The 27,594-nt window shown below is 40.3% G+C and overlaps 1 protein-coding gene across 1 annotated transcript in view; it reads left to right on the top strand.

Annotated features, from left to right (window-relative positions):
- LOC126416059 (coiled-coil domain-containing protein 186-like) overlaps positions 1–27,594 on the top strand; it is a 197,924-nt gene that overhangs the window by 6,804 nt on the left and 163,526 nt on the right. The window contains exons 3-5 of the mRNA XM_050083534.1: positions 20,461–20,673; positions 21,749–21,868; positions 23,090–23,225. Of these exons, the coding sequence (XP_049939491.1) occupies positions 20,461–20,673; positions 21,749–21,868; positions 23,090–23,225 (469 nt within the window). The remainder of the gene's footprint in view (positions 1–20,460; positions 20,674–21,748; positions 21,869–23,089; positions 23,226–27,594) is intronic.

Raw genomic sequence — 27,594 nt, 5'->3', positions numbered from 1 at the left:
CCAGAAATGTCAGTGGTATGCCAAGCTCAGTCTAAGGAAAGTAGTAAAATTGCAACCACAAAAACTGCTACCAGTGTTCCTCAACAACACGAAAGCTGCAAAGATGGCTGACTTTTGGTACTTGGGTAATGGGTTGCCATATGATATTATTTTGGCTCCCACACTAGGTGCTGCTGCAACGGTGTTGCATATGTAGAACCATTGGACAGAAAAGAGTTGTACAGTGACAAGCAGGTGCTGGACCATGCTCTGTTACCTGATCCTGTGTGCACAATTTCTGTTTCTTTTACTCATTTATACAGGAATCATTTCACACTGATAAAGGATTTGTGATTATAATACAATTAAAATTAATACCTCAAAAATATACATACACACAGAATATAAAAGTATACTTTATGAGGGTAGGAGAGGTGGTGGGCCACGGCATTGCTGAAGGGACCATCTCAGCATTTTTCTAAAATTATTTAGGAAAATTATGCAAACCTTAATCAGGATGGCCGCACAGAACAAGCCCCATTCCCGAATATAAGATTGGTGTCTTAACAACTGCAAGACATGCTGATGGCAGTCTTTTTGCCAGCATCTTAGTGTCCATTCCATGTTAATTGACAATGTTCATCTGCATAAACTGTGTGCTTGTTACACGATCTACAGATTTATCATTTACTTTTAATTCAACATTTATGTTCCCTCTTTATGCTGAAGTGTGAACTGTTTGTTTTCCTCGTGTTCAGTTTTAATCTATTATGCCGACATACTGTCCAATTGTAAACATCTTTGAGAGTTTCATTTGCTTCTTCTAATAGGAATTCTGGTGTTTCATCACTGATTTTGATTTGCTGTTATAAGCAAAGAGAATTGTCTATATAACAAGACCAGGTAGACCTTATGTACTGACAGAGTAGGGCCGTTGAACTTTGTTAACGGTGGTTGTAAAAATTGCATGAAATCAGCAGAGCAAATCAGTTGTAAGTTTCCAAGGGCTACAAGCGGTTCAGCTACCACAATGACTGTGGATGGGGAGTTAAAAAGAATGGGGTACAGTGGTCGCATAGATCCTCTTAAACCACACATTTCGTTGGTAAGCTTAATGGTGCTTGAGGTGGTGTAAAGAGTGGATGTTTATACCCTTTGTCAACCTCGTGGACAGGCTTGGGTTGGGCAAATATGTAAAGGTGTTTTTTGTGGTTAGGGCATGCTTCCCTTACTGCACTTGAGAAAGCACTAAATGTGGAAGGGTAGGAATACCTTTGACAGCATTGTGTACTACTTAACAGAGGAACATTTTGTGGACTATGATTGATTGTACCAGCATGAAACTGTGCCCTATCATAAAACAGCATCTGTGAGGCAATGACTTGTGGGCAGTAACATTTTTGTGATGGACTAGTTAGCCTGCCCAGAGTCCCAACTAAATTCAGTGGAACACTTTTGGGATGAGTTGTTGTCTACTTTGCTCCAGACCCCAACGTCATCACTACTCCAGAATGAGATTTTCACTCTGCAGCGGAGTGTGCGCTGGTATGAAACTTCCTGGCCGATTAAAACTGTGTGCCGGACCGAGACTCGAACTCGGGACCTTTGCCTTTCGCGGGCAAGTGCACTTGCACTTCGAGTCTCAGTCCGGCACATAGTTTTAATCTGCCAGGAAGTTTCGTCATCACTACTGTCGCTGGTTTCAGCTCTTGTGGAAGAATGGGTTACCATTTCTCCACAGACATTCGGACACGTCATTGAATATGTCCCCAGCAGAATTCAAGCCATTAAAGAGACAAAATGTGGACACACCTCATCTTTATATTTGTGTCTGGATACTGTTGATCAGATAGTATGTATGCTTCTCGCCTGACAATCCTTTTACTAAAATTTTACCATCAACAAATGTGTAAACTATCTCTACTGTCTGCACCCTATTTTCCAAATAAGATTGGCACCACTTCTTGCTTTTGTATTTTTTAGTCAGCAATGTTAAATATATTGGACAAGTCTACAAATATGACTAACACAGCCATCCTTGTGAAGAGCTTCAAGTACTACTTTTGTGAGCTCTGTAATGGCCAATAGTGTACTTTTCCCACTTTAGAAACCAAATTGTGCCAAGTTAAAAATATTGTGCAACTTGTATAACTTATTAGTCTTTCCTTCATGATTGATTCAATTATTTTTTAGAATGAAAGCAGCAGTGAAACTGGTCAGTAGTTTTCAAACTCTCCGCACTACTTTTCCTTGGTAATGACGCAGCTCATACGTTTTAGATTCACTTGAACTGAAGGACTGGTTTATTATGTTTGTTAATAGGGCTTGTATGCACTCTATGCATGCCTCTAGAACAGAAACAGGAGCCTCACATAAACCTGCTGATTTCTTATTTTTTAATTTCTGTGGTGTTTTCCTGACTTCAAACTACATTGTGGGAAACATCATTGTGCATAATACATATGTTTTAAGAATATTTCGTTGCCAACTTCTCCACAATAACAGAGAAATAGCCATTTACAAAATTTGCCAGTTCTTGAGGATTTTGTATTATTCTGTCCCCTTCTTCGATTTGCATGTTATTATACTTTCTTGCCTTTTGCAGTTTCTTGTTTTTGAGATCCCATGCTACTAAACTTTCATTTCCAGCATTATATATTTGTTTGTTTTTGACTGACTTTTTTGCAGCAAGCAGTACCATCTTGTAAATTTTTATACCTCTGATAGTAATCTAGGAACTGAAAATTATTGTTAATCTTTTATGAAGAACTGGGAAATATAAGGACTGGAAGGACTTTCTGATACTTGCGGTCATCCATCTATTTTTCTTGGATGCTGCTGCAGAAGTGGCTACTTTTGGAAATGTCCCCTAAAAATTATTTTAAACATTGTGCAGAGTTTATAGATCATAGAATCTGTATTGTGTTCCATATAAACTTTATCCCAGATTTGATTTGTCAATGCCCTAGAAAAAAATATGTATTTTCCATTCTGAGAAGTTCCTTTTATAGACCTGCAGTTTTGCAGATCTACAAAAAGGCGAAGATCTCTAACAAGTATTTTACAATTTTAGGTGCCGATATCTGTAAGCACATGGCCTAAGGATGACGCTGGACTCTTTTATACCATAATGGCCATATTTTCCACTTGTGCCACACCTAAAGTGCCCAAGATATTTAAGAAATTATTTCTAATTCCACGCTCAACAGCTATGTTAATATTCATGTCTCCACATATTACGATGTTAGTTTTGGTGACTGGGACTTTTTCAGGACCTCAGTTAATTTGTTAAAGAAAGTGTCCACATTACTGCTAGCTGAGCAATACACACCCAGAGTAAATAACTTCCTATGATGGTGTAGCTTTATTGGTTCAGTGGCTACCAATTCAGATGTTTATTTACTCTAATTGTGGTTAGATCTTATCTAGCTTTGTCATGTGTGTAACCTCTGATACAAGTACTTGGTCCCCCATTCTTTAATGCAGTTCTAAAGTAGCAACTTGCATATCCAGATAATGATATCACAACACACTGTATTTCATTTTCTCTGCACCAGTGCTCTGTAATGCACACTGTGATGTTCCAAGACTGTAAGTCAACTTCAAGCTGGTGTACTTTATTTTCAATTGATTTATTTTAATTTTGCTGAATAATAGATAATGCTGAGAAAATTTGAGTGGTATTTGTGCACTTCATTGTAGTACATTCTATCTTCTGTTTACATAATGAAGAAATCTCTAAACTGATTGAGAGGGGAACCTGGTGTCATGTTTCAATGTAAAAAGGCCTAATTCTCCTAGCCATGACAATAGGTTTCTGACCACATGTGGCCCCACACCCACCTGCTATACCCTCACCAGTTAATGTCATCAAACTCTCTTTCCCAGTCCTGTAGAGGTGCAGAATATGCTTAGTGTAATGTAATTCAAGTTCGATTCTGTTGTCTGTGAGCTGGACTTGTGATGCAGTCATCATTGCATTGATTTTCATTGTCCAGAAATGAAAAATGCCTAATACTGCATTGGGCACATGAATGCTGTCATTGACATGCTGAATGACAAAATTCTAACTTTTCAGTCAAGTACAACTCTGATAGATCCTAGAGTAAAGGCTGCATATAGGTTAAGTGCTGCTAAGTGACCACTCGCTGCAGAATTACTTAATTTGTTAGTAAAGCAGGTAAACACCAAGGATAGTGGATTGGGACTTCATTGGTTTCAATAATCAATCGTGGCCTCTGTGTATTGAATGTAGTCTGATCAGGTACACCAGAAAGATTGTAGAGCTTGAGTTATTGCCTCTCATGTAGGCAACTCCTTATGATGACACTGTCCAATGGCATTTGGGAGGCATAGAATGTGCAAGCCATCTTTGAAGTGTAAGGGGTCACACTGCTTCTCAAACTGCTCATTCATCTGGCATATTGACCATTGAGCATATTTTCATCTTGGTTGGTTGGCAACATATTATAGGAGGCCTCCACCAACCATTGTTGATGCTTTATTCAAACCATACACAATTCCAAACATCAGAGATATTACACAGTGCCATAGTCTAAAACATGTGAGAGTACAATAAAAGACTACTGAATTCATACTGACAAGAAGTCAGTCTGCAAGCAAACATTAACAGTTTGTAAAACTAAGGTAGTAGCTAAGGTTGTGTTTGCAGTAAACTGTAATGTGACAGTTAGCATTCGTTGTGCATTATCATACATGTGGAGGTCCGAAGTACTGGTTAGTCGCAAAGGGAGGATGCAGTTTCAGTATGGACATCTCAGTCTACCCACTGATAATGTTCACCATAAAAGCATCAACATGCCAGGGAACAATTGTTTAATGGGGCCCAGCCACCTTCCACATGATAAAATTCACAATCTGGGACTGCCATGCTCTTTCTGATGCCATTTGTGGGTTACTACAGCTGATGCCATTTGTGGGTTACTACAGCTGATGCAGGTGTTCAGTGGATTACTTTCTCCAAAGGGACTACCTCAGTTACTGTTGCCATTTGTGCATGGCCAGAATGTCAAAGGTACAAGGTTCTGATAGGACACAAAGTGACTGCCCAAAGGATACACCCAGTACTGAGAGTAGAGGGAGAACTTATGTCAGCTTTGAAGACAGCACTCAGTGTCCTTGAATTCAAGCAGGTTTATACCTGAATTGGTACCATAGCAAGTTCTGCAGATGTCAGCACTGTATGGCCAACTACATGCTAGAGGTGTGACTTCATAGATTTCTCTTCTGCTTTCCATAGTCCACTGAAGTAGGGGCGCTTGATGGTGTAAAATATTTCAGCTGATTATCTTTGAGGTTGATAAGTTCACCACACTTGACTGTAAAGTCATTGTAGTTTGAAGCTTCCTGGCAGATTAAAACTGTGTGCCGGACTGAGACTCGAACTTTGGACCATTGCCTTTCGCGGGCAAGTGCTCTGCGGTAGAGCACTTGCCCGCGAAAGGCAAAGGTCCCGAGTTCGAGTCTCTGTCCGGCACACAGTTTTAATCTGCCAGGAAGTTCCATATCAGCGCACACTCTGCTGCACAGTGAAAATCTCATTCTGGAATCATTGTAGTTTGTTATGTGCAGATAAAAGTGTAATTCCTTTGTCACTGTCTGTTGGAGTACATTTTCCTTTTCTCTCAGCAAATCTGAGGGCAGACTAAATCTCTAGCTAGGTAAGTGGATGGCTTTGGTTGCCATTCATATGATTAGAGTAATGTAGTCATTGTCATCAGCCTAATTCAGTCTTCTGCAATTCTTTATAGAAATGTGTCCTACGTAAATGGTTCCACAATGCTGGAAGGAGTGACACGTGTGTAACATATATACTGGAATTTGATGCATAATTTGAACCACAGCTTGTGACATTAGCCCTTAACATTTTAAACGTCTTAATATCTGTCACTTCCATGTTGTCTTCTGAATTAAAATTTTCTACACAGCACAGCTAGTAACAGTTGTGACATTCCTTGCAAAGTCTTCCTTGCTCATCCAAGATGAGATTCTGTAACTGATGGTTAACTTACCCCCCCCCCCCCCCCCCCATTCACAAAATACCCTCTGCACCAACGAAAAGGTGCAAATTCTTTAATTTCCTGTTGTGCAGAATACAGGAACTGACTTTCAACAACACAATTGTATTGCCATATTCATTGTGTTGTCCAGTGGCAAATGTCCTTCTGTGATAACATTTTGACAGTCACATGGAGTGATCGATCTCATTATCCTGATTCTGTGTTTAATTTAGGGTTATTAGCAAACCAACATTCTATTTAAATTTTTTTGAGTGATAAATCTGTATGTAGCAATTTGTCATCAAATTTAATGGCTGACGTAGATGAACTTACCACTGCTTGCGGCACCTCATTGGTACTGTGCTATGAGTGAAGGAAGCAGCTTACTCCAGAGGAGCACCAAATAGTTACCAAACCTGCGCTAGGTGCGGTAAAAGTGACAGAGCGCAGATGCTACTCCCATTCAAATGTGATACCATGATAAAGATGAGTGATGCAGATGGAACTAGAGGGTAGTTAAACTGCTGAAACTGTTTGGATTCTGGAAGGTCTCATGATTAGGTGAAATTAGTTTGACATTCTTTATTAGATTTCCTAGGTAATTGTGTGAAATTGAAACTGTAGTTTTGTGCAGATATGTTGAGCAGATAACTTGTAACCAGTTTCTGGGACAGAGCATGGGTAAACAGCTACAAAAAGCACAGCTTACCCACAGTAGTACCACATAGTATTATTTACAGAGTCTACCTGTAGCAGAATTCTGACTTTGAATGTCATTTTCTCAATTTAAACTAGAAATGATTATCTTAACACCAGTGAAGTGAAACACAAGTTGCACTCATTTAGCATCCTAAAATATATATGTAGAAATAGCCAGGTGGTTGTAGTTTTTCTATACAGATGGAATACTTTTGATACTGTATAGTGTTGATTATAACTAATGACAGACTTATCCACATGAGGTGAGGTGTATAATCAGATTTGCTAGTATACTGAGGACTTTCTTACTCCCAAAATGCAACACATGTTCTTGGTTAGTCATGTACTGGGAGAAAAGATATTTCTTGAATGCAGCAGTGATGTATGATATGTCAGTATTATTTATTTTATAGATTAATCACTTGATTATTATTGCAAAACCTATATCTTCACATATGACACAATTTTCTTGAGTGAATATTAACCTGCTGAAAGAGTTAGCAGCTGACTGTAAAAGTAGAAAAATATGAGCATAATCACTACCAGAAATGCGAAAATGTATATGCCCTTGCTTACGTCATGGGCGTGACAGTTTGGATTCATAGTGCTATGCAAAACCTGAGAATAACATGCGGATATGAAGCAGTCAGTGGTCTTATGACAACATCAGTGAGCTCGTGTTGTCAGTGGCCTTATAACACCATTAGAATTGCCCTGAGAAAGGCTGCTTCAACATGGCTGAAATGTTGGTTATTTTAGTTGTTTAAGAATGTTATAAGATGATGTGGCATTACACCCAGAAGAATTTTAATGAGATGTGTCATGATGAGGTATATTATTCCTCCCATTGTCTCATCAATCTTTTTAACCCATTCCTAACTCAGCGTTGATGATCATCAACTGCAATTTGTCAGTATTGTGGGGGTGAAAATTCCAGCTACCTACATAAACTTAATTTAGGATCTGTGGCATGCAAACAACTGTGTGAGAAAATGATGCAGTGTTTGTTCTTGTGCTCTGCATGCCAGATAATGGAATGTTCCAATAATATCTGACAACATTTCCGATCATCTCACAGGACACACAGCAAAAAATTTTTTCACTCTTCATCTTATTCTGTGATTAACAGCTGATGTATGCATAACAGATAGGCTTATGGTAAAGTAAATAGGAGGCTTCAGTTCATTTGTAATGCGACACGTCCGCCTGAAAGATTCATACCCACGGCCTGTGTGATGTAATGTCTGCAGTGGGTAATCACTGGGGAAACTACTAACTTCTATGCAACTCTGAACCTGGCCTAGCTGACTATGCTATCATCTGTTTATTGTATTAACTATCAACCACATTCAACTCTCATAAATTGGTATCAGTTTGTTTGGCAGTAAATAAGTCGTCATTGAACTATTATAATGAAAGGGAGATTCTTCTATATGATTTTTCAGTTATTTATGCAGCAGCAATTTATCAGTATTCACTGCTGGATAGAGGCCTGCTCTAGGCTTTTGCTGAATTATTATCTTAAGCTTTACACATCCATGATTCTCCTGTATGTTTTAAAATGTCATAAATCACCTGCCAAGAGGTCATCATCGCAGTACTTTCTTATCTCTTGGTATCCAGCAAATAAACAGTTTACCATCCACTCACTCGGTACCATCCATTCACTGTCTTGCCCACCTTTGTTTTCATTTTTATTACAGACATAATCACATCTTCCACTCCAGTCTCTGTTCTGACCCATTTGTCCATTTCTTTGGCTCCCTTGGTAATCCCGAACATGCATTTCTCCAGTACTTGCTGAATATTTGTAATTTTTCAGATTGGTTTTACATTGAAAGTTATAAATAGACAAGCCTGCCTGGCTAGCTGCGTGGTCTAACGCGTTCCTTCCCAAGTGGGAAGGTGTGCCAGTCCCTGGCACGAATCTGCCCGGCGGGTTAGTGTCAAGGTCCAGTGTGCCGGCTAGGCTGTCGATGGTTTTTAAGGTGGTTTCCCATCTGCCTCAGCGAATGCAGGCTGGTTCCCCTTATCCTCCTGAGTTACACTATGTTGGCAATTGACACGCAAACACTGTCTTTACAAATGTGTACACCATAATTACACTACCATGCAAACATTTGGGATTACACTTGTGTGGTATGAGATGTTCCCAGGGGGGTCCACTGGGGGCCGAACTGCACAATAACCCTGGGTTCGGCGTGGGGAGGCAGTAGGGTGAGTGGACTGCTGTAGCCTGTTGTGGGGTTGTGAACTACTGAGGGCTACGACGGGGATGAAGCATATCTGTTGTTTTTAGGTCCCTGGTTCAAATACACAATATAAATAGAGAACTATACTTTTCAGCCTCGATGACTTGCTAAGAAGCTGAAACTAGACTTCCAGGAGGCTGACAACTCTTTGGTGAGTGCGTGCTTCACCAACAGGGAGCGCCAGCTGTTGCAGTGCTGTTTCCTTTCATGTGCTGCAAGCCCATCCTGCTACTATGCTTCTTCCCCTCTGCCTATCCATTGGATGATCTTTTTGGTGCCAACCACACTTGGGTTTTGTTTCTGATTTTGGACACCCCCCCCCCCCTCCCCCATCCAGGTGCCCCAGCACTTTACACACCTTTTCATCCTAAACTATTTAGGCTAGTCTCTATTGCCATTGCTGAGACTGGGTGGCACCTACGGGGAGAGCACCCATTCGGAGTGGGTGGCACAATGGCAGGTGAATCGCACATGAAGCAGATTAGGCTTTCCTCCACTGGTGGCCACATGACCCCAGCAGTCTCTTCTGGAGGAAAAGATTCTTACAATGCTGAGAGGTATGGCCCCAAAATATTTCTTTTCCTGACTGTGCCATGAGCAGAACATAGGGCTAAGAGACAAAGGGAAAAATAGTCCCTCCAATACTTAGTTTGCTCTAGGACCTATGGGGGTTCCTTTTTGCCCACAAAGTCATTATTCTTTGTTTAGAAGCTTTAGGATAGGTGTGGGGAAAGTAGCAGTGACCTCTACAATGAAGAGTGGTTCAGTTTCAATTAAAACGGCATCCCCTGCCCAGTCATGAGCACTGTTCACATCTGAGAAGCTCAGTGACATTTCTGTAACTATCTCCTCCCATAACAGTCTCAGTATGGTACAGGGTATCATCTTCCACCATAAACTCCTTTTACAGACAGGTGACGAGTTATTTGTCAATTTAGGGTGATGTGTCATACATTTTTTCCATCATGTCCAATGGTGCCTAAAGGACAATAGTGTTGCTACTGGGACTTCATCTTGGTCTTTGAAATTGAACCATTCAAGGTGATGGTGTACTGATATGATGTAGAACAGTGTGTACCCTCTCATGGCGGACTTCAAGTCCATGAGATTCAGACATATGTTTTCACATTGTAACACTAGCCCCATCTGTCGGGATTTATGGGTGTCAGTTGCACACAAACATTCCTTGTGCTGCCCCCCCCCCTCCCCTGTCCCCCGTCCCCTCCCATTCCTGCCTCCCCCCTCCCCTCTTCCCCCTCCCCTCCCTACTGTGTGGACTGCACCATTTTCCAACAAGAAAAGAAAATCCAAGAATATAAGACTCTTAATTGACTGACATATCAAGAGACTATGAAGAAATATGACAATGATGTATACTATGGTTGCAATGTCATCCTTCTAGCAACAGTACGTTTGCCTGTTGTGCCCTCTATGTTGGGCCCTCAGGGCCACTCAGATACACCCGCTTCCATGGTGGATGGGGGCCCTACTCCTACTCTTTTCCTCCGCACGCACTTTGGGAGCATTGCTCCTCTTCTGTTAGTGAAGTCAATCCCCAACCCAATATCTCTCACTGGGAAAGTGCCCCTTGGGATGCTCCCCTTGCAGATTTCTGCTGATCTGCAACTGGACACCAGCCAGTTGCTGAAGAAGTCATGGGCTGAAGGTCGTAGTACTTGATGTACCTCATCTGTCCCTGAAACTAAGGCCAGTATTACACTACAAAATTTCTTTGTCAAAGGTGATATGTCAAATATTTATGTCAAAGAAGTTTGATGGTATAATAGGGCACTTTGTCAAATCTCGTCTGTCGTCAAATAAATTTGATGAAATCCAGGGCCTCGCTGTAGATTTGATCATAAAAGTCGCTTGTCTTCTCTTCGCTGCAATGTGACATGTTACCACGTTGAGCGCTAGCATTGCTGCAGCATTGTCATCTGTAGTATGTTCATAAACATGGCCAGTAAATACAATTGGTGTGTACTGTCAACTACAAAAGTAATAGAGATGTATGAAGCTGATGAGGCGCTTTACAATGTGAGGCACCCTGAATAAAAAAAAATAGATTAAGAAGATTGGAGACCTGACCTAACCTAACCCAACGCTCTCCTGTAGCAAGAAATCAGTGTGTTGCAATGAGCCTGTCATCTACAAATGTATCAGTTCTTAAGTGAGTATTGTGCTTTGTGATATGAGGATACACTTCACTGAGCGAATACTGAAATGTATGCTCATCCATTTGTAAGTAATTCATATTCGACTTGACGTCCTCCGCTATAAGCTCACGTAACAAGTTTTGTTGAATGCTTTTATCGTCTCGTAAAACGCACAGCTTCACCCATGTACGTCTCCTTTTTTTCCCTGCTTCTCTTCCACATGTGCACACAGTGGAATTGTGGTACGTGCAACTGGTGCAGTTAATAACAAGTTGTTGTTGTCAGCCATCTTGAACTTTGATGAAAAATATGATGACAGTGCCACATCAAAGACCTTTGCAAATAAATTTGACGAATATTTGATCATATCTTTGATCAAATCTTTGACAAAGAAATTTGATAGTGTAATACCGGCCTAAGGCAGACAAGCACAAGTATCGAAATAATCTGAGTAGAAGAAGGATAAGAAGAATTCCTCCAAGAAGGAGACTATAGTGGCCCCTATTTCACAGGACCTTGTGTGTTTCATCTGAAGCAGGGTTCCTGCTAACTCCTGTGGCACCGAATTCCCCCACACTACCTAATTCAGAACCAATGTGTATTGATGCCATGTCCTTGCAGCTGATGGCAGCTGATGACCCTGGGGCATGACTTGCTTTCGTGGTCCCTTTATGCCCCGCAGGGTACTGATAGTGTGATTCTCCAGTGGATCTGTAGTGGTTATTTCCACTACGTTGCTGATCTTCGACATCTCTTCTGCATCACTCTGCTTTCTGTGTTACCCTCCAGGAAACGTGGTTCCCAGTAATGTAGACCCCTACCCTACATGGCTATCAAGGCTATTTTAAGAATCACGCTGACTTCGAAAGAGTGTTGGACAGAGTTTGCACATAAATTCTGACCTCTGTCTACAGCATACATGTGCCACTCAATACATCTTTGGAGGCCGTGACTTTTTGTGTGAGGATGTCTTGGGGTTTTACCATCTGTAATGTATGTCTCCTTCCAAATGGTGAAGTGTCTCAAAATATGTTGTCTGCACGGATTTCTTGGCTTCCCCCACTCTTCCTAATTTTGGATGTCTTCAATGCCCACAACCCCATGTGGGGTGGAACCACGGTTACGGACCACAGCAAAGTTATCGAAAACTTGCCCAGAGCTTGATCTTTGTTTGTCTCATGAATAGTGTGGCGTTGTTGTTGTTGTTGTTGTTGTTGTTGTGGTCTTCAGTCCTGAGACTGGTTTGATGCAGCCCTCCATGCTACTCTATCGTGTGCAAGCTTCTTCATCTCCCAGTACCTAATGCAACCTACATCCTTCTGAATCTGTTTAATGTATTCATCTCTTGGTCTCCCTCTACGATTTTTACCCTCCACACTGTCCTCCAATACTAAATTGGTGATCCCTTGATGCCTCAGAACATGTCCTACCAACTGATCCCTTCTTCTAGTCAAGTTGTGCCACAAACTCCTCTTCTCCCCAATCCTATTCAGTACCTCCTCATTAGTTATATGATCTACCCATCTAATCTTCAGCATTCTTCTGTAGCACCACATTTCGAAAGCTTCTATTCTCTTCTTGTCCAAACTATTTATCGTCCATGTTTCACTTCCATACATGGCTACATTCCATATAAATACTTTCACAAACGACTTCCTGACACTTAAATCTATACTCGATGTTAACAAATTTCTCTTCTTCAGAAACACTTTCCTTGCCATAGCCAGTCTACATTTTATATCCTCTCTACTTCGACCATCATCAATTATTTTACTCCCCAAATAGCAAAACTCATTTACTTCTTTAAGTGTCTCATTTCCTAATCTAATTCCCTCAGCATCACCCGACTTGATTCGACTACATTCCGTTATCCTCGTTTTGCTTTTGTTGATGTTCATCTTATGTTCTCCTTTCAAGACACTGTACATTCCGTTCAACTACTCTTCTAAGTCCTTTGCTGTCTTTGACAGAATTACAATGTCATCGGTGTTGTGGCATATGGATCTTATTTGGCCATTACTCTTATGGAACAATCAGTACGCCGGGAAAATTTCAAACATCACAACAATTCTACTACAGATACTCACATGCTTGTTAGACTCATGGATCAAGTGTCACAGGAAAACAAATATGTTTTTACTGACAGATACTCAATACCTCATGAAAACCAGCTAAGAAAATTCCAGGAAATGATTTTCATAGGAGCTCCTGCAAATATTCTTCAACCCTACACACACACTTCCAATAGGGCTTGAGAAGACATATGTTGTTATTAGAGTAAACTTTGGGCTGTTTTTGGTGTATAAAATGTTTTAGTAACTTGAGGGAATACAGCCAGGTATATTTGTCAAAAGCCATGGCTATTTTGAGAGTTTTTGATAAATTAATTTGACAGCATTTCCATGAGTTGAGTTGTTGTAACTTTGGTATTAGTTTTAACAACAGCTCAACATAGGGATAGAAGCTGTCAGTTGTTTCCTGGTCTGTTTATCAATGAAAGTAAAAGAAGCTTAATGTTCAATAAAATGAAAAATACCTTTTGACATGACACTTATAAAAATTACTAGAGTAGAGATGATTATGTACAAGTGGCATCATCTACATCTATACTCTGCAAACCACCTTGAGGTACATGGCAGAGGGGTACATCACATTGTACCAGTTATTAAGGTTTCTTCCTATTCCATTCATGTTTGGAGCATGGAAAGAATGATTGTTTGAATGCCTCTGTGCTATTTGGTACGTGTCCCACATGCTTCAGAAATATTCTAGAACCAGTCGCATGTGGGATTTGTAAGCAATCTCCTTTGTAGACTGATTACACTTTCCCAGTATTCTACCGAATGTACCACCTGCTTTACCAACGTCTGTACCTATGTGATCATTCCATTTCATATCCCTACAGAGTGTTACACCCAGGTATTTGTATGAGTTGGCCAACTCCAGCAATCAATCATTGATATTATAGTCATAGAATACTATGTTTTTTTTCTTTTTGTGTAGTGAAAAATTTTACATTTCTAAACATTTAGAGCAAATGGCCAAACTCTGCACCATGTTGAACTCTTTATCAAGATCTGACTGAATATTTATGAAGCTCCTTTCAGACAGTACTTCATTGTAGATAACTGCATCATCTCTAGAAACCCTGATTTTACTATTAATATTGTCTGCAAGGTCATTGATATACAATATGAACAGCAAGGGCTCCAACACACATCGCTGGGGCACACCCAAAGTTACTTCTGAATCTGATAATGACTCTCCATCCAAGATAACATGCTGCGTCCTCCCTACCAAAAAGTCCTCAGTCCAGTCACAAGTTTCACTTGACACCCCATATAATTGTACTTTTCACAATAAGTGTAGGTGCAGTAATGAGGCAAAGGCTTTTCGGAAATCAGAAAATACTGCGTCTACCTGGTTGCCGTAGTCCAAAGCTTTCAATATGTCATGTGGAAAAGTGCGCGTTGGGTTTCACACGATTGATGTTTTCGAAATCCACGCTGTTTGGCATTGAGAAGGTCATTGTATTCAAGGTACCTGGCTGTGTTTGAGCTCAGAATATGTTCTGAGACTCTACAACAAATTGATTTCAAGGATATTGGACAATAGTTTTGTAGATCACTTCTACTACCCTTCTTGTAGATGGGTGTGACGTATGCCTTTTTCCAAGAACTGGACATGGTTTTTTGTTTGAGGAATCTGTGATTATTGTTAGAAGAGGGGCTAATTCATCCAGGAATTCAGTATAGAATCTGACGGATTCCATGGGGGTCCGGAGCTTTGTTCAGTATTAATGATTTCAGCTGTTTCTCAACGCCACTGATACTAATACTTATTTCATTCATCTTTTCAGTGGTGCAAGGATTGAATTGGGGCAATTCTCCTTGGTGTTCCTTTGTAAAGGATGCATTTCAGCTCTTGCTTTGCAACCCTCAATTTCAGTTCCTGTCTCGTTCACTGGGGACTGGACACTGACTCTGGTGTCACTAACAGCCTGTACATATGACCAGAAATTCTTTGGGTTCTGTGAATGGTCACTTGACAATATTCTACTATGGTAGTCATTGAAGGCTTCACGGATTGCTCTCTTGGCAGCTGAACTCGTTTCATCCAGCATCTCTCTATCTATAGCCCTATGCTTTGTTTTACACTTATTATGCAGTAATCTGTTTCTTTAGAAGTTTCTTTACAGTCACTGTATACCAGGGAGGTTTCTCCCATCTTGAACTGTTCTGTTGGGTGCATATCTATCCAGTGCATGGTGAGCTATTCTTGTACACTTAACCCAGAGTTCCTCTACATGCTCCTGCCCTGTGCTGAAAGTTTCAAGTTGCTCAATGAGATATGACACTGCTGATTTTATATCTTTTTTGTATCTTTCTGCTTGTTTTAGTTGTCCTTTGTACTTTGGTAATAATTGTGGTCACAGCAGCGTCATAGTCACTGACACCAATTTCAATCTGTTCTATGTAGTTTTCAGAAAAGGGATATAGTAAAGTTTCACAGGATGTTTTATCACACCCACCACTAACAAAACTGTGATTTTTCCAATTAATTGTTGGGTTATTCAAGTACCCACCAGTGATTACAGTGTGACTGGGGGAACTTATGTACAAGTGAACTGAGGTTTTCTCTAAGTTTTCGGTTACATCAGGAGATAAGTCTGGTGGGTACAGAAGGAACCAATTATCATTTTGTGCCCACCCCTGATACTGAGTTTTGCCCAAACAGTCTCACATGCTGCTTCGGTTTCTGCCGCAGAGGATTTCAGTTTCTTGTGTACTGCAAAAAATGTGCCACTTTCATATCCCATTTGCCTATCCTTTCAATATGCACTTAAATTTTCCCCAAAAAATTATGAAATATATGATCCGTCACATTGTTGCATCAACCCTTTCCACCTATTCTTCATTCAGAGTTAATAACCATTGACTATGTTTTGTTATTATTGGCATTCTTTAACTCTGGATTGAAAATTCCAACTAGTTACATATTGTTGATTCATTCATTACCTCATTGCTGTTAACCTTACAGATATGATGGTTTCATATTTTGTACATTGTCCAGAATACCTTGTAACGCGCCCAATTTGTATTGACTTTTGCTTCCCTCCAGCACCTCAGTTGTCTTTGTTTTACTTTTTCTTATTTTTTTCATCTCTTGTGAAAAATCAGAGGAAGTATTTGAATACTAGAAATTTAATCTCACCCCTTTTTTAAGTGATGCGTATGATGTATAGTCATTCCAATTGTTTCCGATACAGGATATGGTAAGCAGACACTCCTCCAATCCCAGATATTGATATTCTTTGTTGCTCTGGCATACTGAAGTAACACTAAATATTTATCTCACCACTCGGTAGCAGAAAAGTAGGTTTTTAAGCATGATATTGAGCTTTTGGAGAATCTAATTTTGCAAAACCTTTGCTCCCTTCTTGTTCATCAGTACATTTCGTTATCTAAATACAATACAGAAACACTGTCTCAATGCCCATTACCAACTTTAATTGATTCACTAATTTAGGCTTCATAAACTATCATCATACAACAATTGACTGACACAAATACAAGTAAGATTACTTGGAAAAGGGAGAGGTATTGAGTGATGTAGGAGATAAAACATTAAAAATAGTAATTTGATGTTGAACATAGATGTAATTCAGTAAAAAATGTGACAGAGAATCAGATATAAAATTTCATTATCTAATTCTTTTTTATAAGGCCTTATTAAACTTTATTTAGCACAACATTTAAGACATTTTAGTGCTGCATGCTCAGTTATTTCTAGCAATTCCAGTAGCCATCTTCCTACCTTTCTTCGCTCTGTGAAGACAGTCAGAATATACACCAGAATAGTAGATGCTTTGCAGAGATTGAATTTGTCTTTTACAATCTCCAGCTTCTCATATTCAGACAGTGTAATTGTCTATAGTCTGCAACCTGTCCTGTTCAGACAGTGTAATTGCCTCAGCTCTGATCTACACATCACGTTCCACAGTGGTTGCAGATGAGCTAAAACTTTGTGTACAATGTCTAATAGTATATTTACTGTTGATAAAATATTAACTATGATATTGTTAGAAAATGCAGAGCTGTCCCTGTGTGTGTTTTTTGTTTTTAAACACTGAAAGTTATGCGTTTGATCATCTGTGTCTGTATATGTGTGGATGGATGTGTGTGTGTGTGTGTGTGTGTGTGTGTGTGTGTGTGTGTGTGTGTGTGTGTGTGTGTGTGTGCGCGCGCGCGAGTGTACACCCGTCCTTTTTTCCCCCTAAGGTGATTCTTTCCGCTCCGGGATTGGAATGACTCCTTACCCTCTCCCTTAAAACCCACATCCTTTCGTCTTTCCCTCTCCTTCCCTCTTTCCTGACAAAGCAACCATTGGTTGCGAAAGCTTGAATTTTGTGTGTATGTTTGTGTTTGTTTGTGTGTCTATCGACCTGCCAGCGCTTTCTTTTGGTTAAGTCACATCATATTTGTTTTTAGATATACAAGTATATAGTCAGTAATTTTGTTAGAGTTCACAAAGGTTTTGGAAGATCAGGCGAATGGAATGGATATGTCTTTAACATCAACAAAAGTAAATCAAGATTAATGGAATGGAGTTGAATTTAATTGGGCAATGAAGAGGCAGTTAGATTAGGAAATGAGACATTAAATAAATAGATTTTTTTTCTATGCTGGCAGCAGAGCAACTAATAGCCAAAGTATAAAGGATGTGAAAAGCAGACTAGCCAAAGTAAATAAATAAATAATAATTTTTTTAAAAAAACTATGGTTTTGAGAGGGATATATTTGATTTTTAATAGAACTTGTATGGAAGTGAAACAAGAATGATAAACAGTTCAGACAAGAAGGGAATTGAAGCTGCTGACATGTGGTGCTATAAAAGAATGCCAGAGATTAGTGCTGTAGACCACATAACTTATGAGGAGGTACTGAATTATATTGGGTGGAAAAGAAAGTTTATGGTTTATTGATTAAATGAAGAGGTGGATTAAGGCACCAGTATATTGTTAACTTTTAATGGATTGAAGTGTAAGGGTACAAGCTGTATAGGGATTCAAAATCTGGGCTGTAAGCAGGTGAAGTTGAGGTAGATTGCAGAAGTTATGCAAAGATAAAGAAGCTTGCACAGGACAAAAAGGTGGAAAGCTGCATCAAACCACTCTTCAGACTGAAGCCCACAAGTACTCCTAGTCCAGTCAAATTAGACATTAAGTGGGACATTTTAAACACACAAGCTGAAACTTGGCAGTAACATTCAGGACAATGTCCAGATCAAAATCACTAAAGCCCCAAAAAATCCACTTTGGGGAAAATCTGCCATCTTGAAAAGACTGCCTCCGCTTTGGAATTTTTAGTTTTAATGATATTCACTGAACCAAGAATCCGATTGGATTAATTATTGTGCCAAAGTAATGAGTTTATGCACCACTGTTATCTAAAATCATAAAATTCTTTGCTGTAGTCAGTTTTTCTGTTCAAGAAGCAATAATATTAACTCAACTGGTGTTGGAAAAAAATTGACCTGAAATTTTAGAACTTTGGATCATACACTGTGGATGTTTTTTTTTACTTATTATATGCAATGTTGTATGTAATGTACAATAAAAATTAAATGCAATTTACATAATTTACACGAGATGAGAAATACAGCAACAATCATACATTTTTTTCATGGAAGTGGACAGAGTTGTTGTAAACTTGAATGGTTTACTGATGTGATGCTCACTCACTGGCAAAAAATTAACAACAGGGAGGTGTTAAAAAAATTAACATTAGATTTGCTTTTATAAGAATGAAAAAGAAAAAACAAAGGACAGGACTTGTTACATTTTGTGGTTATTTACTGTTGTTATGTAAAAATGCCAATCAAAGTTTCAAAGTCGTCTTTGATGTCGGAGTCTGCTTAGTCCATCTGATTTGTGCACCCATGGCCAGTGCAGTAGCCACACACACTTGTACAACTTCTCCATATACACCTGTTTTTGTAACCAGATTTACAATTACAGGATATAATGAGAAGTACTTGCTTTCAATGCTGATTCGTCTTCTGCTGGAAGTAGTATTGAGCTGATCGGCAAGCATGCTCCATTACCATCCTTTTTCCTGAAGATGATCTCCCATCCATACTTGAACCTAAAGATAATGATGCAAAGCAGTTAGAGGCTAGAGTGTTTGTGTTTAAGTTTGGGGAAACTGATGAAGGCAATTCCTTCCTCATCAGTGATAAACTTGATGAAAACACTGTCAGGTGTCTCAATAACAGAGAGATGAGACTTGCTTTGTTTTTAACGTTAGCCACAAAGGCTCCTTGAGGAGATGTTAATGGTGTAGCATTGATGATTAAAGCTTCTACCACTGCTCCTCTTGTGTTGGTGTGTTCTTCATCCTTGGTTTTTGGAGAGTTGTTGCCATTGAAGACCACAGTGACTCCCCACTGAAGTGGTTATTAACATACTGCAGGTATATTTTGATGTAATTTGGGTACATGACCACGTGACCCATTTGGGTGGTACCAGCTCTTCAATTAATGCGCAGTTCATGCTTTTTCGCATCAGTGTCCCATCAAACAGCTCAGGGGGGCCTTCCTGCTAGTTCGTGTTTTAGGTATTCACAAAACATATTGTCATTGCATACAGCACACAGCAGTTGATGAAAAAGTTGATTTGGATTTGTTTGGTGACTGAGTCTGTGATCTTTGCTGTTTTAAACACAAGGGGAAGAGTCGTGACTTCTTTCTCTTTTAAGTGGACATTATTGAGTCACTGATGGAGGGAAAGAGCATCATCGTAGGAAACACTGTCATCAGTTATTACACTGGTGGTATGCATGAACCCAAGAAGGTATGTTGAGTGTGCATTATTGCTTTTAATCACAAGGACACAGAATAAATATAGTGTCAAAGTATACAAAATATTAACTCTTTCTGACTCACTTTTTGGGATACAAAGTGACATTTTATCACCACGACCAATTATTTTAGCTTTTATGCTTTAATCTTTATTTTTGGTTGTACTATATGGCAAAACAAACAATTTGGCACAAGAATTAAGCCAATTGGGTGCTTGGTTTAGTTACTGCAGGTAAAACTCAAAAATTCCAAGATAATGGTTTACCCAATGTGGATTTTTGGAGACTTAAGGGAGTTTGATCTGGACATCATCTTGAACATTTCTGCCAGTTTTCAGCTTTTTTTTAAAAAAAAATATCTGGGTTGGGACGATGTTTTGTCTGATTTGACTGGACGTTACTAAGACAATCAGTGGAATATGTAATTAGCAAACTAATAAAAATAGTTAGTTGATAAATCTATGTTGTATTTATATTTATCATTTGTTTTTAGATGACAAAAATGTGGGAGGCATCTAAACGTGAAACAGAGGCAGCTGTAGTAAGATACGCGGTTAGTGAAAAAGAGCTAATGGAACAACGGAAAGAACGAGAGGCAGCTGACCGTCGATTGAAGGACGCAGTCAAGGAGCGAGAAGCACTTTCAGCGAAGCTTCGTACAGCTGCTGCTGAGAAAACACGTGTTTGTCAGATGTTAGATGCTAAGGTATTGCTCCCTGATACCTACAAACATTAAACTTCTATTTTAATTTGTGACATGACAGACTATTGTGCATCCAAAATATACAAATTTTTATTCTTAATTGAGATTTTAATTGATTAATTCTTTTATCATTTTCATTGCTGTATGTGTTTATATGTTACTTCCCTCTTGCATACTTGCATGTTTGGGTGTGCCCACCACACACACACACACACACACACACACACACACACACAGGGCCATCTACATCATTGTCATCTTATTATACACTAAAAAATTGGCCTTCTGAGTAGTTGTTCTTGAGTTCGTTGATGGTTATTACTGTTTAATTCCCACAATAATACCATGTTGCTGAAGTCACAGCAAGGGACCTTATACTTCTCTAGTAACTGGATTCTATTAGACTCATCACTATTCTCTTGGTCATTGCTTGTCAGAAAAACTAGTTGACTGCCCATATATTTGCAAATCAAAATTGTGGATACGCCAAGAATTGTAGAACTGTGTATGAAAGTGATACCATTGTCAAGTGGAAACTTCTGTTTTAACTGCAGATCACTTAGATGACCATGTAGCTCGAGTGCTATAACACTCAATACTATAAAAGTAAATAACATACATTAACCCTCAACATCAGCCACAGTAGTTAACTTTTGGGTCAACATTGCCATTGCCATGAATTAAACCATGAAGCAACCAGTAATACAGAATTCAGTGCTGAGTGAAAATGTTTGAAAATGGTTCTAACAGCAGCCTTTTTTTTTAATGATAAAATTGAATTAAATTAATTTTTATGAGTCACAATAATTTTCTTCTAATATTGCTCATTACTGCTGACCATTCTTGGTTTCATCTTCATAACTATAAATGGTCTGTGCATCTTATACATACATATAAATTGTAGGTAAAATTTTTGAACTTCATAATTAATTTCATAACTTAATGTTTATGAAACAAATTTTACAGACCTAATTACAGAATCAAGCCAAATGTTACTAAAGTAGTTATTATCACACTTTCACTAAGATGTTTAATGATAGAATATATATGAGACATTACTCTGTGTGCAATGTTTCAGTGCCATGAATTAACCAGCATGCAGAAAGAAACTGAGAGACTTAAAGATGATCTGAACAATCGAGACATTAAAATAAAATGGTTACAGAATAAACTCAGATCAGAGACAGAGGCACACAAGGTAAAAATGAAACTCCAAAATAGTATATTTAATGAACTTATATCTAACAGTCCAGCCTAAGTGGCCAGAGACAGTGGTCATGTGTGTCTGAGTTGTACTTGCATGAATGTATGTTTGCTTTCTATTGATAATAAGACCTTTTGGTTGAAAGGTCAAATGTATAGCTGTCTTTTTTTGTGCCTGTCGTAGCTCAGTGTCTCCTGTATCTAGAGAGTAATAATATATCCTTTTCTTGTTACGTCCTGTATGTTCCATTGTTTGATTATATCTACTAGCAGACATACAGATCTGACAGATTAAACCTGTGTGCCAGATGAGGACTCAAAAGCACTCCATAATGTTGTACTTAATAATCCGATTTTGTGGAATAGTACCTGTTGTCCTCTATGACAGTACTTCATAACACGTAATAAATTCTGTGGTAATATGCTCATTTTATCAGAGGTTTTCATATGAAATGAATTAAGGCAAGTAAAATAAAAGCAAAACTTAGTTGTCATTCAAAAAGTAATTTTTTATTATGGTGCATATCACTAAATGTGTAAATATTTGGCTTATATTGAGAAACGTATGTTGAGTGTTTCTTTTCTTATATGTGTATGTGAATTTGCCTTAAATAATGGAAACTTTTTATCAGTAAAACAATGGTACTCAATCAGTATTTCATACAAGAATAACCTAACACCCCATATAAATCAAAAAATACCATGAAACACGAGAAACTGTACACACATGGATAAATAAATTTTATATTTGTGCAGGATATTATGTGTATGGTACAGAATTATCTTTTGCTCTTCTGACTGGTGGTCAAAGAAAATCTGAATATTGTAAATTTGTTGTTCCTTGTCAGTGATAAAGCGCTGAAATGGTGGAAAGGTTGTGTAAATAGATTACATGTCATTTGGTAAAAATTAAACTGAAGCTTTCTACAGAATATGGAAAAAGTATGACTGGTTTAATGTCTCACTTCTAATTGTTGCTGCAAAATGAATATCAGAGTGAAATGTAAACCATTAATGGTCTCACATCCAATTTGAAATAGCGTTACAGGCCTGTAAGTAAGTTAAGAATAATGTAATTTGGTTTGACTATAAAGTTTTAGTTTGAGAACGGTCATTGCAATTATGAATTATTTTTAGTGTTTGTTTCTGAGACTGCTCAGAATGCATTTAGTATGCATTTTAAATACATGATTATGTTAGCTTTTTCCCATTGTAGGAAACTCAGGCAAAGGTTGATAAATTGACGAGGAGTCTCGCTGAAGCAAAGGAAGAATGCGAACAAGTTCGCAAGGATTGTCAAGAAATGATAAGAGCATATCAACAATCTGAAGAAAACAGAGCTGTTGTATTAGGTAAGAATATTGTTAACATCGCAGTAAACACTAATTGGATCTCATCAAGCCAGGTGGCGCAGTGGTTAGCACAATGGAGGATGATGGTTCAAACATGTGTCACACTATCCTCATTTAGGTTTTCCATGATTTCCCTAAGCAGTTTCAGGCAAATGCCAAGATGTTTCCATTGACAGCATGGCCAGTTTCCTTCCCTAATCCCTGCTTGTGCTACGTCTCTAATGACCTCATTGTTGATTTGATGTTAAACACTAGTCTCCTCCTTCATCTCTTCCACTAATTGGATCTAACTAGTTCATGAAAGAACTCTTTTTAGAGAACATTTTGAAAGTTGGAATTAAAGTTAAATGGGAGATGATGCTACAACACTTCCAGACAGGGTAGCAATTTGGTGATTAAAATTCTTCTGGGTATTATGCCGCATCATTGCTAAAAACTAACAACAATAATTTAGTTTATTATTGTTTTTAGTTTCTAGCAATGACACGGCATAATACCCAGAAGAATTTTAATCACTATGACACCAGCCGCGGAAGCCTACGTTCTGTCAGGGTAGCAATTTGTTTAGAAGCTTATCATCTTTAATACCGGACCTCAGAATAAGTGAATATGATCCTCTTTAATAAAAGACTCTGATTGGAAAGTGGGGTACCAGCTCCATCATTCTATCTTCCTCAGCACTTTTAAAATTTTCACAAAAATATTGGCACGCGAACATATTCATGCCCTATTTAACGTGCAACTCATCTCTGACTGCCACAGGCTGCCCTAGCTGTAACTCACTCACTTCTATAGGAATGTTCCTTACTGTACTGAACTTTGTATGTTAATAAGTTACAAACACACAAGGCCAGATCTGTACATGGCTGTAGTAACACAAATGGCCTCATGTTCAAAATGTAAATCAGGCACTCGCTGTAGATGCAAGTGCACTAGCCAGCGCAGCGTGGTAGAAATGGCGGAGTCAGAGAAAGTGTTGTTTGCCCCACTGTTCACCACATGATATCCTCACTAATGATACTATCAGTAAGTCGCAGAAAGTGAAATTCATATTCTGCATGGAAGTGCGATGTGAAAACATAATATTGTCAGCAATTGCATGCCAGTCATAAAGACAGTGCGGCGCAGGCGTCTTGCAGTGTTGTGAAAGCACCAGCATCAGTTCTCCACACCAGTAGACAGCGACCTTAGCGGTTAAGTGTCGTGTCACACTGCAAGATCAACAGCTGTGAAAGGAAGTACTATGTGAGGGGTGAACTCGCTGCCTTTGCAGATGGCCATAGTGAGTTGGCAGAATATGGATCTGCTGATGGTGAAGGCCAGTACCAATAAAGGGTCATGTTATGCCAGCGGTTAGGTTGGGGCAGTGGCGTCGATGATGTTGGTTCTGTGGCGTAGGCAGGCATTGCTTGTGAAGGCGTTGGGTGCGTGAAAAGTGGGGCGGTTGGCTGTCAGTAGTGTCGGGCTGCTGCATGGCAGCATGCAATGGCGCAGGGGTGGGGGTGCTGTGCCAGGATGGTCTGATCGTGTGTTTGGTGCTGTCCGCGCAGGTCTGCGTAGGCAAAGGGCTTGGCTGCGAAGTAATGTTGGCAGGATGGCCACATTTTGCAGCTGAAAGCGCACCTGTCGGGCACTGCGAGCATGATTTACCGGTGGCTCTGCTATCAGGACGGGGGTAGCAGGTCAGGGGCGCAGCACTGGGATTACATGGAATAATGCTGTTGTGGAAGTGTCGGGGGCTGCAATGTAACATCGGGGACATACCTGGCAATTGACGGCACTGGAAGGGAAATCGCTGGGTCGGTCGTAGGCTGTGGGAGAGGTAGACAAGCAGGGATGTGAGCATCCTGTGCGTCTGTGTTTGCAACAGGTAGTGAATCGGGTGTGATCCTGGCATAGCATGGTGAGTTTTCTGCAGTGTTTTTGGCTGTAGTGTTATGGGCGGGCGCCTCATGGACTTTGATGACGGGTGCTGTTGGCATGGTGTCAACAGTGGCATTGGGTCTTTGGACGGCCTGGCGCCAGTGGCATGTGTCTGTGAGTTGTTGATGTATAGGGTAGTTGAGTTGGGTGACATGGGGTCAGGCAATGTGTAGGGGCTTCAGCTAGTCGTTTGAAATGCTTGTTGGATTGCCATGCAGATGCAAGGCGAACATCTTGGAGTTCAGGACCCAGTGGGGGTGGAGTAATGCTGTCAGAGGGGAGGCTGGTGACCATTGATGTGCAACATAACGTGGGTGCATGACACTAGGTTTCTGTGAATGAAAGTTCTACATTCGCTCTGATGCTGGGGACGGATGGGTTGGAGGTGGGCCATTCAGTCCTGCAAGCTGGCAATGAACTTGGGGATGACGTCATCCACGGGCAGGCCAGCAGGGTCCAGGAAGTCACCTGTGACGGCAAGCATCTGGCCGTAAACAAGATCGGCAGCTGACATTTGAAGTCAGCCTTTTGAGTGATACGGAGACTGAGAAGCAGTGGCAGGGCGGTGCTCAGTGTGTTGTGGCAGGCGAGGGTAGCCTTCAAGGTACGATGTGTAGCTGTTCCACCATTCCACTGGCAGCTTGGTGTTAGCTCAATGTCAGGTGCAGGTGAGCCTCTCACAGATCTGTCAAGGCATGAAAAAGGGCTTATGTAAATTGGCACCCACACTCCTAGTATGTGGCTTGGGCAGCCGAAATAGGCAATTCACATGGAGACGAAGGCAGCTGATACTGTGGCTGTGGTAATGTTGGGATTGGCATTGCCTCAGGCCAGCAGGTGAACCTGTCCACCATGGTAAGGAGGCAGTGGCAGCCATCAGATGAAGATGGAGGGTCGACGATGTCAACATGAATGTGGACGAATTGACGCCTAACGTCTGGGAAAACCGTGGTGAGGGTGCGTATGTGGTGGCCGACCTTAGTGCGCTGTCAGGCGAGGCAGGTGCGGGCCCAGGTCATGCAGTCCCTCTGAATAACTGGCCATACGACATGCTGTGTTACTATAGCAACCGGTGTGTGCACCCTGTGGCACACCAGGTTGTGTAATGGGTCGAATGCGGCCTTGTGGTAGGTGGCAGGTGAGAAGGGCGACGGTGAGCTGGTGGATGTGTCACATCAGATACTGCTGTCGGAACCTGAAGCCAGTGTACAGTGGAGGCGGAGGCTGGAGGCAAAGTTGGGTGAGTTAGTGAAGACGGTGAAATGATGGACCTCACTGACGGCCAAAAGTTTTGATAGCCTCATAAATGGCAAGGAGCTCTCCGTTATATGTGCTCCAGCACCACTGAGGGTGAGAGAGCTTGCTGGAGAAGAAAGCAAGTGGCTGCCAGGTTTTGCCCATGTGATGCTGCAGGCTGTGTGTCCATTTGTGATGTCCATGGCACTGGCTTTTTCCCCTTTGTTTTGATGCAATAGAGGGCGGCTGGGAGCGGTTCGTACATGGCAGCAGCATTGGCAGTGGAAATGGCAGATGTCCTTGAATGTCTTTGGGCATGGGAAATAGAGTATAGCTTGTACCTAGCCGAGCAAAGGAAGTGAGCTGGCAGTGGAGATGGCATGGCCCACGAATTCCATCTTGCTGGCGCCAGGCATGGGGCATTTTGCTATGTTGATGATGATGCCAGCATCTTGGAGATGTTCAGAAATGCTGTGTAGGTGCTCACGGGGCTCCTCTGATGTCGCGGAAAAAATGAGTATGTCACTCAGGTATACGAAACAGCTGAACAGGCCTCACAGGATGCCGTCCAAGAACTGCTGCCATGTTTGGGCAGCATTACGGAGACCAAAGGTCATAGTGGTTCTCTCGTAGTGTCTGAGTGGTGTGATGATGGCTGTCTTCTGGATGTCCTTGGGTAAAAGCCTTGGCACAGTAGGTAATGGCAAAGATTGTAGCCTCAGCAAGTGCGTTGTTGTTGCTGTGTAGGAACAGCACCAATTACCGCTCAGGAATAGTGTGGGTGTGTAGCTTCCAGTAATCCTGGCATGGGAGCCAGGAACCATCCTCCTTCTTGGCGAGTTGAAAGGCGGACACACACAGGCGGGTCAATCCAAATGAAGTGGTCCAATAAATATTAAGTTGGTTGCTTGACCATTTTTAAATATTTTAATTTTGTTATATGTCATTACCCTATAATTGAGAAGTTCAAAACAGTTTTTTTTTTTTAATTTACCTCTCATCTTTACTGAATGGCGGCCATTATTGTTTGTAAGCGCGCGACAATGTTTCAGCTTAGAGACGTAGCAAAAATATGAATATCTCTGCACTGGGTTAAGTTACAACATTGCAGTTGACATGATTGTTTTTAAAAGTGTCCTCTACAGCATTGTCTGTTACACAAAATACCCTAAATTAAAAAATAACCAGTCAAAATGACCTCCAATGTTTG

The sequence above is a fragment of the Schistocerca serialis genome, chromosome 8, assembly GCF_023864345.2.
Source record: "Schistocerca serialis cubense isolate TAMUIC-IGC-003099 chromosome 8, iqSchSeri2.2, whole genome shotgun sequence".
NCBI classification, from domain to species: domain Eukaryota; kingdom Metazoa; phylum Arthropoda; class Insecta; order Orthoptera; family Acrididae; genus Schistocerca; species Schistocerca serialis.
This window is presented reverse-complemented; position numbering and strand designations above follow the sequence as displayed.